Raw genomic sequence first — 20,567 nt, 5'->3', positions numbered from 1 at the left:
TGAGTGGGTACAGAGAGCTCAGGGCAGTGTGGCACTGGAGTGATGGGTGAAGGAAGGTTTGGATACATGATAGCAGGTGCATTCTTTCCAGCCCAGTGTTTGGAAGGGTCTACCATGCAGAAGTAGCAGTTGCTTGAGTGGTCAGTGGGTTCATGCCAAATTTTTGGAATAGGGAACTTCATGGCTCTCTTTCCCTCTCTGTACCATTCTGCAAAAGAGCAAAATAAAATTATCATGGAGAATAAATTTATTTCATCCACAACTAATGTGTAAGAGGTTCATGCTGAATATTTTATATGTGATATTTTTTCTATACTGCTGGAAATTTAAAAAAAGTAAAGTGAAAGATATTTAAATTTTAAAAGGTCTAAAATTTTCAGCTTCTTTATGCCATTTCTGATAAAATCAGATAGGTCTATGTGTTTACTTAGGCAGCTAGCCTACTGAAGTGGTGAGTGGTGAGCCCCTGTATATATATTTCCATGAAAATTTCTAGAAAATTCTCCTAATTTCTACAACATTCTAGAAAGTTCTTGAAAATTCTTGTAAGTTCGAGGAAATTCTCAATCATCTACTCAGCACTGAATCTACCTCGAATGTTCTGGAAAATGGATAAATTTGAAAATTTCATTACCCAGGTTTTAAAAGCAAAGTTTGAAGAAAAGAATTGGTCTTTTCCATTTACTTTAGACATAAGCAATTGGGAAATAACACTTTATGCCCAGGAACAAGAAAAAGTAAACACTTTGTTACATAGTGTAAATCATATGTCTTGTTAGGGTTTTCTGCATGCCTTTTACTAACATATTCTAACACAGGTAAAAGGTGTACAACAACTGTAATATTAATCATATTATGACCCTTCAAATTCACTGTTTATTGTTATTTAATTTTCTTTGCAACTGAGATTAAAGCACTTTTAATATTACACTAGTAAGTATTTAGAAGATGTTTGGTATTGGAATGAAGTACATTGAAGTTCTTTGTCATTCTGGTGCAGGGGAAAGATGGCCACACTGATGACAGGATAAAAGAGCTCACTAAAGCACTGCAGCTGTTGTTATATGAATATGTTTCTCGCTCCTTATTTAAAGCTGACCGCTTAACATTTGCCATGCACATAGTTCATGGAATGTATCCACATATGTTTCAAGATAATGTAAGTGGAATATTTTAAGATTTTATGAAACAGAAAATACACATTATGAATGATTTGTGTTTAAATTATTATAATTGAAGGCAAACCATATCTTAGATGAATGTGTTTCATTTCAATTATAGCATAACAGTTTATTTCATTCAGTGTCAGAAACAGTGTGTTATTTTACTTTCAAAATCTCTGTGTTGTAACATCTAACAGTGTGTTGTTTAACTTCCATGATCACCATGTAGCAACATCATACAGTGTTATTTTACTTCCATGATCACCATGTAGCAATGTTACAGTGTTATTTCACTTCTTGGATCACCATATAGTAACAACTTACATTGTGTTATATTACTTCCATGATTGCCATGTAGTAACATTTTCCAGTGTTATTTTACTTCCATAATCACCATGTTGTAATATCTTACAGTGTTATTTTACTCCCACAATCACCATGTTGTAGCATCTTAGTGTTATTTTACTCCTACAATCACCATGTAGAGACATCTTAAAATGTTATTTTACTTCCATAATCACCATGTTGTAACATCTTAAAGTGTTATTTTACATCCATGATCACTATGTAGTAACATTTTGCAGTGTTATTTTACTTCCATGATCACCATGAAGTAACATTTTAGTGTTATTTTACTTCCATGATCACCATGTAGTAACATTTTATAGTGTTATTTTACTTCCATGATCACCATGAAGTAATATTTTACAGTGTTATTTTACTCCCACAATCACCATGTTGTAGCATCTTAGTGTTATTTTACTCCTACAATCACCATGTAGAGACATCTTAAAATGTTATTTTACTTCCATAATCACCATGTTGTAACATCTTAAAGTGTTATTTTACTTCCATGATCACCATGTAGTAACATCTTTGTGTTAATTTACTTCCATGATCACAATGTAGTAACATCTTGCAGTGTTATTTTATTCCCATGATCACCATGTAGTAACATCTTGCAGTGTGTTATTTTATTTCCATGATCACCATGTAGTAACATCTTAGTGTTAATTTACTTCCATGATCACCATGCAATAACATGTTACAGTGTGTTATCTTACTTCCACGCTCACCATGTAGTAACATCTTAAAGTGTTATTTTACTTCCATGATCACCATGTAGTAACATCTTTGTGTTAATTTACTTCCATAATCACCATGTAGTAACATCTTACAGTGTTATTTTATTCCCATAATCACCATGTAGTAACATCTTGCAGTGTGTTATTTTATTCCCATGATCACCATGTAGTAACATCTTGCAGTGTGTTATTTTATTTCCATGATCACCATGTAGTAACATCTTGCAGTGTGTTATTTTATTTCCATGATCACCATGTAGTAACATCTTAGTGTTAATTTACTTCCATGATCACCATGCAATAACATGTTACAGTGTGTTATCTTACTTCCACGCTCACCATGTAGTAACATCTTACAGTGTTATGTTACTTCTAGGATCATCATTGAATGACATCTAAAAGTTTATTATTTTACTTCCAGAGTCACTATATAGTAACATGTTACAGTATGTTACTTTACTGTTAGTATCACCATGTAGTAACGTTTTAGAATGAGTTATTTCACTTACAGGAATGGGAAGCTTTTGTGGGCTTGCTGGTAACAGATATTAAACTTGAAATGCAAGCTGCACGACCAAAGTGGGTTCCAGATGAAAGAGCTCTAGCAATAACATTATTGAAAGTAAGGAACATTTCTGATAACTTATGATGGGAACAGCGGGTGATCTAATCATACAGTGTACTAACTCGTTAGGACTAAGCATCATTAAAATGGTATAAATTACTACATCCATCCTCATGGTGTGATAACATATTTACTTTCTGCAAATTGTCTTAATAGTATCAGAGTGGTAGAAGTTATGGATTACAAGTATTATTATGTTACAGTAAGAAGGGGTATTTTTAGAACAGTTACAAAGTTTTGATGAAGTAGTGTTAAACCTTACTGTTAAAGGTGCAATTTGTAATAAATTGTTTTAATATTGACATGTACCTACTAATACCATCATCCTGTTTAAGGTATTTAAATAGAGAATACTATCATGTATTTGTCAAGAGAGAGTTCAGGTAGGAAATCCTGTAATGTATTTGTTAAAAGAAAATTTAGTTAGAGAAAATTATATTGTTCTTGTACAATACCCAAAACTTGGGAAACTTAAAAAATCTTTCTCGATCAAAATCCACCAGCCTTTCACAAACTCTAATTAAGGAATGGATTTCAGTCCAATATGGACTCTTCTATACAATGAACAAGTCCATCCTAAAACTCTGTGTCATTTCTGATGATGTCACTTCTGTTACTTTGTTCCAGCTACATTCTTTGGTGTTTCATTTCTTCCTTCAAATCCTTTTTTACACCTGTTACTTACACCTCTGTTTGAACAATATTTCACTACTTAGTCAGTTTCACCTAATGAGACATTGTCCCTAAACTTGTAAGGCAGATGTAGTCTATGGAATAACCTAATGTATTACAAGAAACTCTCATTGTTATTATTAGTTTTCCTTATTTTGGTATGTACATAATGTGATAAATTTAAGGTAATATAATTTATAAAGCTATTTAATTTCAACTAGTAAGTTTTAATAGTAACCAGATCATTGTCTACAGATCACCTTTCCCCACTTGGTATCAGCTCTTCAGTTGGATGATGCTGCCATGTGGCGAGTTTTCTACAAGCAGTCAGTGTGAGCAGGACATTCCTCCAACTGTAGTTCGCCAGCTGTCGTCTTTCTTTCAACAAGTTCTGCTAATCCAAGCTTTAAGACCAGATAGACTTCTTTGTGAGTTAACATTGTTTGTTGCTCGTGTACTAGGTAAAAAGCTACAACTTACTAACCAGAATATAAAACAAAATTCATTGTTAAAGATGTGTATAGTATATTTGCAATATATTAAATATCCATCTTTGTGTGTAAGTGGTGACTTTAGAACTTTAAAAATACAACTTAATACTCTATTTATCAATGAATTATCTAACTTCCAGTAATATTTTCCTGATTGTGGATTGTTTCATGTATCTATTCATAAATGAATTATCTAACTTCCTGTAATATTTTCCTGATTGTGGATTGTTTCATGTATCTATTCATCAATGAATTATCTAACTTCCAGTAATATTTTCCTGATTGTGGATTGTTTCATGTATCTAATTATCAATGAATCATCTAACTTCCAGTAATATTTTCCTGATTGTGGATTTTTTCATGTATCTAATTATCAATGAATCATCTGACTTCCTGTGATATTTTTCTGATTGTGGAATATTTAAATGGTCTTTCTGTCACTATTTAAAAAACAAATTTTGAAAAGCTCTACAGAGTATGTAACAAGTATTTGTGAAGGTTACAAGTGTAAAGTCATATGTTGAGGAAGGAACAGAAAAATGATTTCATGGCAACATACTGGTATCACAACATACGTATCATTATACTAGAATATTAAATATGAACTCAGAAGTAACTGAAGATAAAAGTAGATGTATTTTATATTCTGACAACACTGTATGTCTGAAACGTCATAAACCACTTGCTTAGATCAGTGTCAAACTCACAATGAACTAAATACAACTAGCACACCCTGATTGGTTGTACTTAATTACCACAACATGATCAGTTATACGTAACTACCACACCATATATTCTCAAACGTGTACTTATCCTCCGGTCTTTACTCTGTGTCAAGTATTATTTATACGTGGATATGGTTTACTTGTATTACCAAAAGTGTACCTATCCTCTGACCTTTACTCTGTGTCAAGTATTATTTATACGTGGATATGGTTTACTTGTATTTTCAAAAGTGTACTTATTGTCTGGTCTTTATCTCTATTTCTCTGTCAGGTATTATTTATACGTGGGTATGGTTTACTTGTATTACCAAAAGTGTACTTATTGTCTGGTCTTTATCTCTATTTCTCTGCCAGGTATTATTTATACACGGATATGGTTTACTTGTATTACCAAAAGTGTACCTATTTACTGATCTTTTCTAAAGTATACTTAGAATAGTGGGTATTCATTCCATGAGTATTTCAGTTCTTATATATATGATATAGATATATTTTGACTGATGTAGGTTTAGAATAAGGTTGGTCATATGTTTCCAGAAGTAGCTCAGTTCTCGTGTATACTGTAAATGGTGATGTCTGTCTCACATTTAAAGCCACCACTTTCTGCAGAGTATTTGAAAATCTGAACTTGCAAGCAAAGGTCAACATTCGCTTTTGGAATGGCCTGAGGATAGACACAAATTATATTGCTGCCAAATCTTGTTTCCCAATCAGTATATCTACACTACACTGTTAGAAATCGGTAAAACTATCATTCTCATTTCAAAATGAGATATAACTTTTAAAATAAGAACCTTGATATTGTAATTGTTTAGTGGCTATTATATGATACAAATGTATTTTGAGTGAGTTTGAAGTAGAAAAGGGTTATTAATTACATGAGTATCTCAGTTCTCATACGTGATACAGATACATGTTTTGACTGATGTAGACCTACATTCTTCATTTCTTAAAGATTTGGTTACAAGTGAATATTTTTGCTTTATCTAGGCCTGAAAGAGCTCTCGCCTTTAGCAGTTAACTTGAGAAGGATTTATGAAAACGAAACTGAAGAAACAGAACCAGTCCTCATCATTATTTCTCCAGGAGCAGATCCTTCCCAAGAGCTACAAGAAGTTAGTAGCCAAGTTGTTGGAACAGAAAATTACTTTCAGGTACATAACGTACTTACTGTTCATCACTTAGAACTTAGGGAAAATTGGTCTTTATAAATTAACGTGTATGGAGTTATCTTTAGATTAAACCAGTGCTATATAGCTGTAGAACTATTATTACAATATTTAAGGGTAAAAGAAGGAGTTACCCAAACTAGAGTATTAAGTAAGATGATTAATAATAAGTGTCAGGGTACTACAAAATCCGAGTTACCCAAACTAGAGTATTAAGTAAGATGATTAATAATAAGTGTCAGGGTACTACAAAATCCGAGTTACCCAAACTAGAGGATTAAGTAAGGTGATTAATAATAAGTGTCAGGGTACTACAAAATCCGAGTTACCAAAACTAGAGGATTAAGTAAGGTGATTAATAATAAGTGTCAGGGTACTACAAAATCCGAGTTACCAAAACTAGAGGATTAAGTAAGGTGATTAATAATAAGTGTCAGGGTACTACAAAATCCGAAGTTACCAAAACTAGAGGATTAAGTAAGGTGATTAATAATAAGTATCAGGGTACTACAAAATCCGAGTTACCAAAACTAGAGGATTAAGTAAGGTGATTAATAATAAGTATCAGGGTACTACAAAATCCGAGTTACCAAAACTAGAGGATTAAGTAAGGTGATTAATAATAACTATCAGGGTACTACAAAATCCGAGTTACCCAAACTAGAGTATTAAGTAAGGTGATTAATAATAAGTATCAGGGTACTACAAAACTGAGTTACCAAAACTAGAGGATTAAGTAAGGTGATTAATAATAACTATCAGGGTACTACAAAATCCGAGTTACCAAAACTAGAGTATTAAGTAAGGTGATTAATAATAAGTATCAGGGTACTACAAAATCCGAGTTACCAAAACTAGAGGATTAAGTAAGGTGATTAATAATAACTATCAGGGTACTACAAAATCCGAGTTACCAAAACTAGAGTATTAAGTAAGGTGATTAATAATAAGTATCAGGGTACTACAAAATCCGAGTTACCCAAACTAGAGTATTAAGTAAGGTGATTAATAATAAGTGTCAGGGTACTACAAAATCCGAGTTACCCAAACTAGAGTATTAAGTAAGGTGATTAATAATAAGTGTCAGGGTACTACAAAATCCGAGTTACCAAAACTAGAGGATTAAGTAAGGTGATTAATAATAAGTATCAGGGTACTACAAAATCCGAGTTACCCAAACTAGAGTATTAAGTAAGGTGATTAATAATAAGTGTCAGGGTACTACAAAATCCGAGTTACCCAAACTAGAGTATTAAGTAAGGTGATTAATAATAAGTGTCAGGGTACTACAAAATCCGAGTTACCAAAACTAGTAGATTAAGTAAGGTGATTAATAATAAGTGTCAGGGTACTACAAAATCCGAGTTACCCAAACTAGAGTATTAAGTAAGGTGATTAATAATAAGTATCAGGGTACTACAAAATCCGAGTTACCCAAACTAGAGTATTAAGTAAGGTGATTAATAATAAGTGTCAGGGTACTACAAAATCCGAGTTACCCAAACTAGAGTATTAAGTAAGGTGATTAATAATAAGTGTCAGGGTACTACAAAATCCGAGTTACCCAAACTAGAGTATTAAGTAAGATGATTAATAATAAGTGTCAGGGTACTACAAAATCCGAGTTACCAAAACTAGTAGATTAAGTAAGGTGATTAATAATAAGTGTCAGGGTACTACAAAATTCGAGTTACCCAAACTAGAGTATTAAGTAAGGTGATTAATAATAAGTGTCAGGGTACTACAAAATCCGAGTTACCAAAACTAGAGGATTAAGTAAGGTGATTAATAATAAGTATCAGGGTACTACAAAATCCGAGTTACCCAAACTAGAGTATTAAGTAAGGTGATTAATAATAAGTGTCAGGGTACTACAAAATCCGAGTTACCCAAACTAGAGTATTAAGTAAGGTGATTAATAATAAGTGTCAGGGTACTACAAAATCCGAGTTACCCAAACTAGAGTATTAAGTAAGGTGATTAATAATAAGTATCAGGGTACTACAAAATCCAAGTTACCAAAACTAGAGTATTAAGTAAGGTGATTAATAATAAGTATCAGGGTACTACAAAATCCGAGTTACCAAAACTAGAGTATTAAGTAAGGTGATTAATAATAAGTGTCAGGGTACTACAAAATCCGAGTTACCCAAACTAGAGTATTAAGTAAGGTGATTAATAATAAGTGTCAGGGTACTACAAAATCCGAGTTACCCAAACTAGAGTATTAAGTAAGGTGATTAATAATAAGTATCAGGGTACTACAAAATCCAAGTTACCAAAACTAGAGTATTAAGTAAGGTGATTAATAATAAGTATCAGGGTACTACAAAATTCGAGTTACCAAAACTAGAGGATTAAGTAAGGTGATTAATAATAAGTATCAGGGTACTACAAAATCCGAGTTACCAAAACTAGATGATTAAGTAAGGTGATTAATAATAAGTATCAGGGTACTACAAAATCCGAGTTACCCAAACTAGAGTATTAAGTAAGGTGATTAATAATAAGTGTCAGGGTACTACAAAATCCGAGTTACCAAAACTAGATGATTAAGTAAGGTGATTAATAATAAGTGTCAGGGTACTACAAAATCCAAGTTACCCAAACTAGAGTATTAAGTAAGGTGATTAATAATAAGTGTCAGGGTACTACAAAATCCGAGTTACCCAAACTAGAGTATTAAGTAAGGTGATTAATAATAAGTATCAGGGTACTACAAAATCCAAGTTACCAAAACTAGAGTATTAAGTAAGGTGATTAATAATAAGTATCAGGGTACTACAAAATCCGAGTTACCAAAACTAGAGGATTAAGTAAGGTGATTAATAATAAGTGTCAGGGTACTACAAAATCCGAGTTACCAAAACTAGATGATTAAGTAAGGTGATTAATAATAAGTATCAGGGTACTACAAAATCCGAGTTACCCAAACTAGAGTATTAAGTAAGGTGATTAATAATAAGTGTCAGGGTACTACAAAATCCGAGTTACCAAAACTAGATGATTAAGTAAGGTGATTAATAATAAGTGTCAGGGTACTACAAAATCCAAGTTACCAAAACTAGAGTATTAAGTAAGGTGATTAATAATAAGTATCAGGGTACTACAAAATCCGAGTTACCAAAACTAGAGGATTAAGTAAGGTGATTAATAATAAGTGTCAGGGTACTACAAAATCTGAGTTACCCAAACTAGAGTATTAAGTAAGGTGATTAATAATAAGTGTCAGGGTACTACAAAATCCAAGTTACCAAAACTAGAGGATTAAGTAAGGGGATTAATAATAAGTATCAGGGTACTACAAAATCCGAGTTACCAAAACTAGAGTATTAAGTAAGGTGATTAATAATAAGTGTCAGGGTACTACAAAATCCGAGTTACCAAAACTAGAGTATTAAGTAAGGTGATTAATAATAAGTGTCAGGGTACTACAAAATCCGAGTTACCAAAACTAGAGTATTAAGTAAGGTGATTAATAATAAGTATCAGGATACTACAAAATCCAAGTTACCAAAACTAGAGGATTAAGTAAGGTGATTAATAATAAGTATCAGGGTACTACAAAATCCGAGTTACCCAAACTAGAGGATTATATAAGGTGATTAATAATAAGTATCAGGGTACTACAAAATCCGAGTTACCCAAACTAGAGTATTAAGTAAGGTGATTAATAATAAGTGTCAGGGTACTACAAAATCCGAGTTACCCAAACTAGAGTATTAAGTAAGGTGATTAATAATAAGTGTCAGGGTACTACAAAATCCGAGTTACCAAAACTAGAGGATTAAGTAAGGTGATTAATAATAAGTATCAGGGTACTACAAAATCCGAGTTACCCAAACTAGAGGATTAAGTAAGGTGATTAATAATAAGTATCAGGGTACTACAAAATCCGAGTTACCAAAACTAGAGTATTAAGTAAGGTGATTAATAATAAGTGTCAGGGTACTACAAAATCCGAGTTACCAAAACTAGAGGATTAAGTAAGGTGATTAATAATAAGTATCAGGGTACTACAAAATCCGAGTTACCAAAACTTGAGTATTAAGTAAGGTGATTAATAATAAGTGTCAGGGTACTACAAAATCCGAGTTACCCAAACTAGAGTATTAAGTAAGGTAATTAATAATAAGTATCAGGGTACTACAAAATCCGAGTTACCAAAACTAGAGGATTAAGTAAGGTGATTAATAATAAGTGTCAGGGTACTACAAAATCCGAGTTACCCAAACTAGAGGATTAAGTAAGGTGATTAATAATAAGTGTCAGGGTACTACAAAATCCGAGTTACCCAAACTAGAGGATTAAGTAAGGTGATTAATAATAAGTGTCAGGGTACTACAAAATCCGAGTTACCCAAACTAGAGTATTAAGTAAGGTGATTAATAATAAGTGTCAGGGTACTACAAAATCCGAGTTACCCAAACTAGAGTATTAAGTAAGGTGATTAATAATAAGTGTCAGGGTACTACAAAATCCGAGTTACCCAAACTAGAGGATTAAGTAAGGTGATTAATAATAAGTGTCAGGGTACTACAAAATCCGAGTTACCCAAACTAGAGTATTAAGTAAGGTGATTAATAATAAGTGTCAGGGTACTACAAAATCCGAGTTACCCAAACTAGAGTATTAAGTAAGGTGATTAATAATAAGTGTCAGGGTACTACAAAACCGAAGTTACCCAAACTACAGTATTAAGTAAGGTGATTAATAATAAGTGTCAGGGTACTACAAAATCCGAGTTACCCAAACTAGAGGATTAAGTAAGGTGATTAATAATAAGTGTCAGGGTACTACAAAATCCGAGTTACCCAAACTAGAGTATTAAGTAAGGTAATTAATAATAAGTGTCAGGGTACTACAAAATCCGAGTTACCAAAACTAGAGTATTAAGTAAGGTGATTAATAATAAGTGTCAGGGTACTACAAAATCCGAGTTACCAAAACTAGAGTATTAAGTGAGGTGATTATTAATAAGTGTCAGGGTACTACAAAATCCAGAAGTAATGATAGAATTATAATCATATTATGTATCACTTTATGTTACCTACAAACATTGTAAACATTAACAATGTTATTAGCACAAATTAAATGAGGAAGAACAAATGTAAATGTAATTACCTGACTAGTTTCAATGTACCATGTGCATCAATATCAAGAGTAATCTTTAGAACAGATGATAGACTTCTCAAAACTTATAGGAAGGGTCAAGATACTGTAAGGAACAATCCTTACAGCTGGTTGTATTTTGACTGGAACAGATAAAGAACAATCCTTACAGCTGGCTGTATTTTGACTGGAACAGATAAATCAAGTGTAATATTTTTGATTTCATAAAATCTAACTTTCCATATTATTTAGATCTATAGACTCAGCTACTGTTGTAAGTAAAGCTAATAGAAGCTATGTTTTATCTTACACCTAACAGAACATAAACATTTGTTTTGTCCTAAAGACCCTGAACCCTGAACTACACAATAGTTAAGTCCTATAGAACATCAACAAAACATTGGTTAAGTCCTACTTGATATTAACAGCATGTTGTTTAACTCTATGGAACATGAATAACACATTGGTTATGTCATAGAAGACATTGACAAAATATTTTGTAAGTTCTACTAGGCATCAACAACACATTGTTTAAGTCTGTGGAACATGAATAACACATTAGTTAAGTCCTACAGAATATGAATAACACATTAGTTAAGTCCTACAGAACATGAATAACACATTAGTTAAGTCCTACAGAATATGAACTAAACATTTGTTTAGTCCTATCTGATATCAACTTAACATTATATTAAATGTGAAATCAGAATCAATATACCAATTTCAAACACATTGATTCTTGGTTATGAAGGAGTTCATATAGTTTTTAAACTATAACTACAATTCACATTTTAATTATGGGTGTGAAATGTTTATCAATGTAGTTTGTGTTTTATTAAAGTTACTGTTTGCTGAATGTCTTATTCTGCCAAGTTGTATCTTTAGTGAAGACATATAACAGGTGAACTTTAATGAGATAGTTGTGGTTAATTTTTCATTAATCTTAATTTATATTACTGAAAGATTCTGTCATTGTTTTGTATAATATAAAAAATAAACTGTGCAAGTAGTCTGATTGAACATCTATTGAACATCCAATTATCGGTGTTAAGGAAAGGGTAAAAATGTGTAACATTTGTAATATTATTATTTTTACAACATTTTATATATACATCTGTTAAGGAAAGGGTAAAAATGTGTAACGTTTGTAATATTATTATTTTTACAACATTTTATATATACATCTGTTAAGGAAAGGGTAAAAATGTGTAACATTTGTAATATTATTATTTTTACAACATTTTATATATACATCTGTGTTCCAGGTGTCAATGGGCCAAGGTCAGATGGACTTAGCCATCCAGTATCTGAAGGATTGTAGTCAAAATGGTTACTGGTTGTGTTTAAAAAATCTCCATCTTGTAACTCCATGGTTGGCAACTTTAGTAAAGGTGCAATCTTAGATTTTGTTAATTGTTACATTCATGTTATCTCTAGTAGAGTATTATTGGAGATTTTGTTATTTGGGATGTTTTTGGTTACTGCAGTCTGGAATTGTGTTAATTACATAATAATTCTGAAATGTTTATCACACAAGTTTAAGTATATGTATTCATTGCTGCCTTCTGCATGCTACAAGCTTTCTGCACCCCCTTGTTGATTCCAATGTTTGTCTCAACAAATAATCATATCACTTTACACTCACATGTGACTCTCTCTATACAACAAATAATCATATCACTTTACACTCACATGTGACTCTCTCTATACAACAAATAATCATATCACTTTACACTCACATGTGACTCTCTCTATACAACAAATAATCATATCACTTTACACTCACATGTGACTCTCTCTATACAACAAATAATCATATCACTTTACACTCACATGTGACTCTCTCTATACAACAAATAATCATATCACTTTACACTCACATGTGACTCTCTCTATACAACAAATAATCATATCACTTTACACTCACATGTGACTCTCTATACAAACAAATAATCATATCACTTTACACTCACATGTGACTCTCTATACAACAACAAATAATCATATCACTTTACACTCACATGTGACTCTCTATACAACAAATAATCATATCACTTTACACTCACATGTGACTCTCTATATACAACAAATAATCATATCACTTTACACTCACATGTGACTCTCTATACAACAAATAATCATATCACTTTACACTCACATGTGACTCTCTCTATACAACAAATAATCATATCACTTTACACTCACATGTGACTCTCTCTATACAACAAATAATCATATCACTTTACACTCACATGTGACTCTCTCTATACAACAAATAATCATATCACTTTACACTCACATGTGACTCTCTCTATACAACAAATAATCATATCACTTTACACTCACATGTGACTCTCTATACAACAAATAATCATATCACTTTACACTCACATGTGACTCTCTATACAACAAATAATCATATCACTTTACACTCACATGTGACTCTCTCTATACAACAAATAATCATATCACTTTACACTCACATGTGACTCTCTCTATACAACAAATAATCATATCACTTTACACTCACATGTGACTCTCTCTATACAACAAATAATCATATCACTTTACACTCACATGTGACTCTCTCTATACAACAAATAATCATATCACTTTACACTCACATGTGACTCTCTCTATACAACAAATAATCATATCACTTTACACTCACATGTGACTCTCTCTATACAACAAATAATCATATCACTTTACACTCACATGTGACTCTCTCTATACAACAAATAATCATATCACTTTGCACTCACATGTGACTCTCTCTATACAACAAATAATCATATCACTTTACACTCACATGTGACTCTCTATACAACAAATAATCATATCACTTTACACTCACATGTGACTCTCTATACAACAAATAATCATATCACTTTTACACTCACATGTGACTCTCTCTATACAACAAATAATCATATCACTTTACACTCACATGTGACTCTCTATACAACAAATAATCATATCACTTTACACTCACATGTGACTCTCTCTATACAACAAATAATCATATCACTTTTACACTCACATGTGACTCTCTCTATACAACAAATAATCATATCACTTTACACTCACATGTGACTCTCTATACAACAAATAATCATATCACTTTACACTCACATGTGACTCTCTCTATACAACAAATAATCATATCACTTTACACTCACATGTGACTCTCTATACAACAAATAATCATATCACTTTACACTCACATGTGACTCTCTCTATACAACAAATAATCATATCACTTTACACTCACATGTGACTCTCTCTATACAACAAATAATCATATCACTTTACACTCACATGTGACTCTCTCTATACAACAAATAATCATATCACTTTACACTCACATGTGACTCTCTCTATACAACAAATAATCATATCACTTTACACTCACATGTGACTCTCTCTATACAACAAATAATCATATCACTTTACACTCACATGTGACTCTCTCTATACAACAAATAATCATATCACTTTACACTCACATGTGACTCTCTCTATACAACAAATAATCATATCACTTTACACTCACATGTGACTCTCTCTATACAACAAATAATCATATCACTTTACACTCACATGTGACTCTCTCTTTACCAAACTGTTGCTTCTCTTTTTAATTTTGTTTGTTTTGTAAAGAATTCAAGTCCACTTTGCCTCACTATTGTCATATTTTCTTCTTATTTCAAATGCTTTTTTGACTGATACAACACAAATTCTGAAGCTAATTCGCCACTTCAGGTGTCTCACGTTTGACAGGTGTTTTACCGTGGGTTTCAGGTGTTGATGATCCATTAGGACATTTGCCTATTGAATGTTATGTGGGTCAATCTTTACCTCCTGACATTGCTTCACTTTTATTCATGAAAATGTGGAACCTGGACAGACTGTAAACGATTTTGATCACCTGTTTACACCTCCTGAATTTGCTGTGCCTTCCCACACTTTACCTGAAGACTATATTTGACCTTTGTTTTGTTGGACTTTATTTCTCAGGCTTTGTCTATGGATACCTTCAGCCAGGATTAATCACACAAATTCCTATATGTTTATCCTCCTATCCGATTGCTTCATCGGGTAGTTTCCCTTGTCTATGCCACTCTGTGCTGGGTCCTTCAGTTTTCTCTTTACTGACCAGCTCAATTGTGGTTTTCTCATTTATCCTAACTACAGTTATTCCCTCCTGTACTAATTCCCTTATTACCTGACTTCCTTCTTCAACCCCAGTCACCAGCTCTGCATCCCACATTTCACATCTTCCTCCTTCTTCACTGGCTTTTGTATAGTCTGGTTGTTAAGAAGATCTGGTTTTTCCAGTCATGTAGATTATCACTTGGCTTAGTTCCTCTATTTTTCATCCACAGAATGTATTAGTAAAGTGGAAGGTCTTTCACACATGGATTTGCTGCTGCACGTTATACTGTTGTTGGTGTCTCCATATTTCTCACATAGCTTTTTGACTAGGAGTTTATGGTTTCCTTGATTTTGGGTCATTAAGCAGCTTTACCTCATACCATTTATCTTTCCCATTACTGCAGGGTTTTTCTGTCACCTGTCCTTACCATGTTAATCTGCTCTTTCCAGATTCATCGACTTCCTTGGTAACCTGCTCTTTCGGAGTGGGATATTAATGTAGTCGTCCATTCCTTTACATTACTTCCATTTCAACCTGTTTCCTCATGTTCTTTGTTTCACCTGTCATTTAATGCATATTTTCTTCTTTTGACCCGTGGACATATGCAATCTGACTTGTTCAACATCAGTGCCACACACACACTTTACTGTCATACCTACATCCTATATTCAGATCATTCTTTCCTTCCCAAAATCTTAGCAGCTCATGAAAACAATTTTTCCTATTCATCTGTTTCTCTTCCCTTTATTTCTCATACCTTCCTTTGTCACAATAGATAAACTTCTGTGTCCTGTGCATGACCTTCATTGTTATATTGCCAGCACGAATTCCTTCTGTGGTTTCTGTTTCTCTCTCTTTATCCCATGACATTCCTCTTCATTCAGAGATCTCTCCCCTTTTACCCCCACCACTTGAGTTTGTCATTTGGTCCACCTGCCCTAGTACCCCTTTCCCCTTTCCCACTGTACTTTGTTCTGTATTACCTTTTATCAAATCCAACACCTCATCATTTCTCTTGCTTCATGTGCCTTTGGAGAGAATCCTACAGTTGGGTACATGGGCCAACCATAACATATTCATCACCCATTATTTATATCATCTTCCACCTGTGGCTGTGCTTCAGACGTCAGTGTGAATCTGACACTGAGTAAGTCTTTATTAATACTTTTTATATCATTAAATATGTCTCACTGTGTGATGAGTTGTTCTTTGTACACCATATTGACTAGTACTTTCAGTTTCCTGGCTGTGCATGACATCTTTGAGATGGGGTATTTTACAGGATCACATGTAGATGAATAACTTTGTGATATTTGCTTTATAAATTGGTCCATCCTTGATCATACTGCCCTTGTACTTTATTGGTAGAGCAGAATGGAATAGCTGCCCATCCCTGTCATATCTCATTTGAATAAGTAGGTGTGGTCTGCTTTTCAAAATTGGGTTCCATGATCACTTAATTCACTGTCTAAGATGTCGACATTCCTTCAGTTTCTCTAACTCAATAACACTCTCCCTAATCTTCTAGTGGAGTATGGGAGTCATGCCACTTATCAGTTCTGATAAGCTGCTGGTGTGGTCAGTTATGGAAGCACACTGCAGGAGGGGTTCTACATAAGATTGCTATAACCATTAAGTTCAGAGTAGGATTGTGATGTTCTGTTTTTATAGATGGTGTAACCCTCCAATTTTTGATTAACCATACAACAGAGTGAGAAGTTGAAACACAGTTCACTCCTTTGATTGAGAGACTTCCTTTCCATAGCACATATCAAATTCCTAGATCAAATAGGTCAGAGCTACTCCTGTGTATAATTCAGGAATTGGAATGGTTCTCAATTTCTTAGTTTTTGGGTTTTAGGTGGAGGCAGTGTGATTCTTATCTTACCTTTGAGCATATTTTGGTTATCCACCCCAACCTGAGGAGATTTTGTATACAGTTCACTTACTGAGCATGGTCCACTACACTCTACAGTGTCACACATATCCATGTTATGATTCTTATTGTGGGATTGTGTTACAATATTTTTCTCTACCACTTGGATGTGCTTCTTTCCTCTTCAGCCCTGATTTTAAACATTCCACACCTGGCCAGAAGGTATACCTGGATCAGAAGTGGTGTGTTTTCCCTCTTGTGCTTCTTTCCTCTTCAGCCCTGATTTTTAGACATTCCACACCTGGCCAGAAGGTATACCTGGATCAGAAATGGTGTGTTTACCCTCTTGTGCTTCTTTCCTCTTCAGCCCTGATTTTTAAACATTCCACACCTGGCCAGAAGGTATACCTGGATCAGAAGTGGTGTGTTTTCCCTCTTGTGCTTCTTTCCTCTTCAGCCCTGATTTTAAACATTCCACACCTGGCCAGAATGTATACCTGGATCAGAAGTGGTGTGTTTTCCCTCTTGTGCTTCTTTCCTCTTCAGTCCTGATTTTTAAACATTCCACACCTGGCCAGAAGGTATACCTGGATCAGAAGTGGTGTGTTTTCCCTCTTTGTAACTGACTTTCTCATCTGTATGTTCGTCCCTTGCACTGGTCTTTCCTCCTAATTAACGTGGGATTCTAGCTAATCTTGTGAGAGAAGGGAAGTACCATATCAGAAGTTATAAACTTGCTGTACTGAAAATATATTTCCGAAAGGTACTTCCCTCCACTAACAGTTCCCAGTCTTTCCCTCCACTTCCTTCTGGTGTTTCCATTGTTTGCCATTCTTCAAACTGATTGTTAATAGAGGTATATAGAGGAAGTCACATGAGAGACATGCTGGGATCACTTGATTTCAATAGGGAAGGTGTGGCATATGTAATAAAACAGTATGAGAAATATGGGACAGCGATGAATGAGAATAACTAAGCTTACATATTTAAACACGAATGGTATGGGTAGAGAAAGCACTAATAGAGGAGCAAACAACATTTCAACCTTCTTAGGTCATCGTCAAGTTCACAAAGACAGAAAGAGGTAACTGACCACATGTTTGAAGGTCATTGTGTAATTGAGTTTAGAAATGTAGAGGGCATGCTTAGATGTTGGATATATTTATTAATATAGGTATAAAGATGTTCCTTTATATTGTTTTATTTTGGGCTTGAGTTGTTGTATAAGTAAGGCTTCTTTAATTTTGCATTTGTTTATGTTTGTTTCTTTATTTAGTATTTGGGTGTTTTCTATGGTTATGTTTTGTTTATTTGATTTGCAGTGTTCGAAAACGTGTGAAGGTGACTTTTTATGTTCTTTGAATCTGGTTTCCATTTTTCTACTTGTTTCTCCAATATAGAAGTCGTGGCAGTTATCACATTGTATTTTATAAATAATGTTGGTGTGGTGTTTGTCAGTGTAGTTTTTACATAGTATAGACCTTAGTTTTATGCCTGGTTTTTGAATAAATTTAGTATTAACTGGAATGTTATATTTTGTTACTAGTTTTGCCAAATTTGGTTAGTTCTATGCAGATGTCGGTAATATATGGTTTTGTGGGATTTTTTAAATCGTGAGATATATTTTCTTTTGTTAATTGATTTTGCTTTTTGTCTAGGTGTGTGCATATAACATTTTCTATGGTTTTAGGGTTTAAGTATTGTTTTATTTTATCTAATCTGTTGTTAATTGTACCTGGTGAGCATAGTTTTATGGCTGTGTTTATTTGCTTTCTTAGTATGTGAAGTTAATGTTGGGATGTATAGAGTTAATGTGATTAAAAAATAATTCTGTCTTCTGTAGATGTGAATTCAAGAATCATGCTGTATATATATCTGTACCAGTATAGTGGTGGATGTAATGCTGTATTAATTGCTTGTGTTTCAACTTGTGTCATAAAAATATTGGCTAGAACTGGTGATACTGGGTTGCCCATGCTTAGACCATTTGTTTGTATATAGTTTTGGTTGTTGAACATGAAGTTTGTCTTTATCGTGATGAATTCTATGAGGGTTGCTGGGAAGGTCTATTGATGGGTTAGGGTCTCTGATATAGAGTTTTAAGGCTATCTTGCAGGCTTCAGTTGTTGGGACTTCTGTAAAGAGGGATGTGGACATTATTGATTGTAGTGGACAATCTGGTTTATGAGGTTTGGGGATGTCGTGATATTTGTGGAGTGTGTGAGTCGGTGTTGTGTAGGTAGGAATAAAGTGTTTTTAAAATTGTGTTGGTTTTTTCATTTTAGTAGTATTTTGTTCATTTGTGTTTTGTGTATATTGCTTTAAATTTGTTAGTGTCTGATAGGACGTTCTTCATTTTTTGGATATATTCATTCGTGTTCGTTATGACTATCGCGTTACCTTTATCCGCTTTTAGAATTTTTATGTTTTTGTCTTGTTTTATGTTTTTAATGGAATTAATGTCTCTTTTTGTAAGGTTATTTTTTAGTTTTCTGTTTTGTGAAATTATGTTGATGGTTTTCTAAGAAAATTCTTTGAAAAAATCGTTTAAGATGTTGTTTCTAGGTGTTTCTGGAAAATATTAATTTTTAATTTTACCTGGGAAGTTTGGCTGTTGGATGTCAATAGAATTGTCAAAGTTGTTTTCTTTCTGTTGGTTGTTTTTTGTTGTTTTGTTTTCTGTGGAAAGTATCACAAGTCTCCTGGCTAGGTCTTCTAAACATGTTTTAATTTTCAAGTTTAGGAGGTACCTAGGTGCAATTGTTCTTTGTTAATAGATGTATCTCGTCTGTGTTTAATTGTCAGTCGGATCTGTTAATTATGAGGTTAGTCAATGGTGTTTTTTGGTTGGTGTCTTTTCTGTTGTTTGTATCATAGTTTTCTAGTTTTTATTGTAGCAGATCTTTTTGTCCTTATCATTCCTTGTGTTGATTTGGTTTATGTTTCTTTTTATAAGTCCATAAATCTCTGGTTTAATAGTCTAGGTTCATTTTTTGTTTCTGTAAGGCATGTAGTTCTTTGTATTTCATGTTCAACATGGCTTTCAGTAGTTTTTTCTGTAAATGTTCGATGTATGTGTATTAACTAATCTTGTTTCTCCAGTGAAGTACCTAACCAGATATATATTTTCAGTACAGGAAAATTAAAACTTTCAGTAAGGGGACAATGTAAGCATTTCTTAATTGGGATTTTCTTGTTAGCTTTAATAAATGTGTATAGTGTTTTTATTAGTTGTTATTTTTCTGTTCATTTCAGTAGTGTATTACACGTTGTTAATTGTTACTCCATGTTTAGTTTAGTAGTGTAGTATACATTGTTGTTCATTGTTACTTTCATGTTAAGTTTAGTAGTGTGGTATACATTGTTGTTAATTGTTACTTTCATGTTAAGTTTAGTAGTGTAGTATACATTGTTGTTAATTGTTACTTTCATGTTTAGTTTAATAGTGTGGTATACATTGTTGTTAATTGTTACTTTCATGTTAAGTTTA

The 20,567-nt window shown here is 33.2% G+C and overlaps 1 protein-coding gene across 1 annotated transcript in view; it reads left to right on the top strand.

The window, feature by feature from the left end:
* Positions 1-20,567, top strand: part of LOC143228462 (cytoplasmic dynein 2 heavy chain 1-like) — a 197,919-nt gene that overhangs the window by 157,723 nt on the left and 19,629 nt on the right. The window contains 6 exon segments of the mRNA XM_076459717.1: positions 1,001-1,159; positions 2,760-2,870; positions 3,801-3,853; positions 3,855-4,006; positions 5,752-5,915; positions 12,308-12,433. Coding sequence (XP_076315832.1) covers positions 1,001-1,159; positions 2,760-2,870; positions 3,801-3,853; positions 3,855-4,006; positions 5,752-5,915; positions 12,308-12,433 — 765 coding nt within the window.

This window comes from Tachypleus tridentatus, chromosome 10 (assembly GCF_004210375.1).
Source record: "Tachypleus tridentatus isolate NWPU-2018 chromosome 10, ASM421037v1, whole genome shotgun sequence".
NCBI lineage: Eukaryota > Metazoa > Arthropoda > Merostomata > Xiphosura > Limulidae > Tachypleus > Tachypleus tridentatus.
This window is presented reverse-complemented; position numbering and strand designations above follow the sequence as displayed.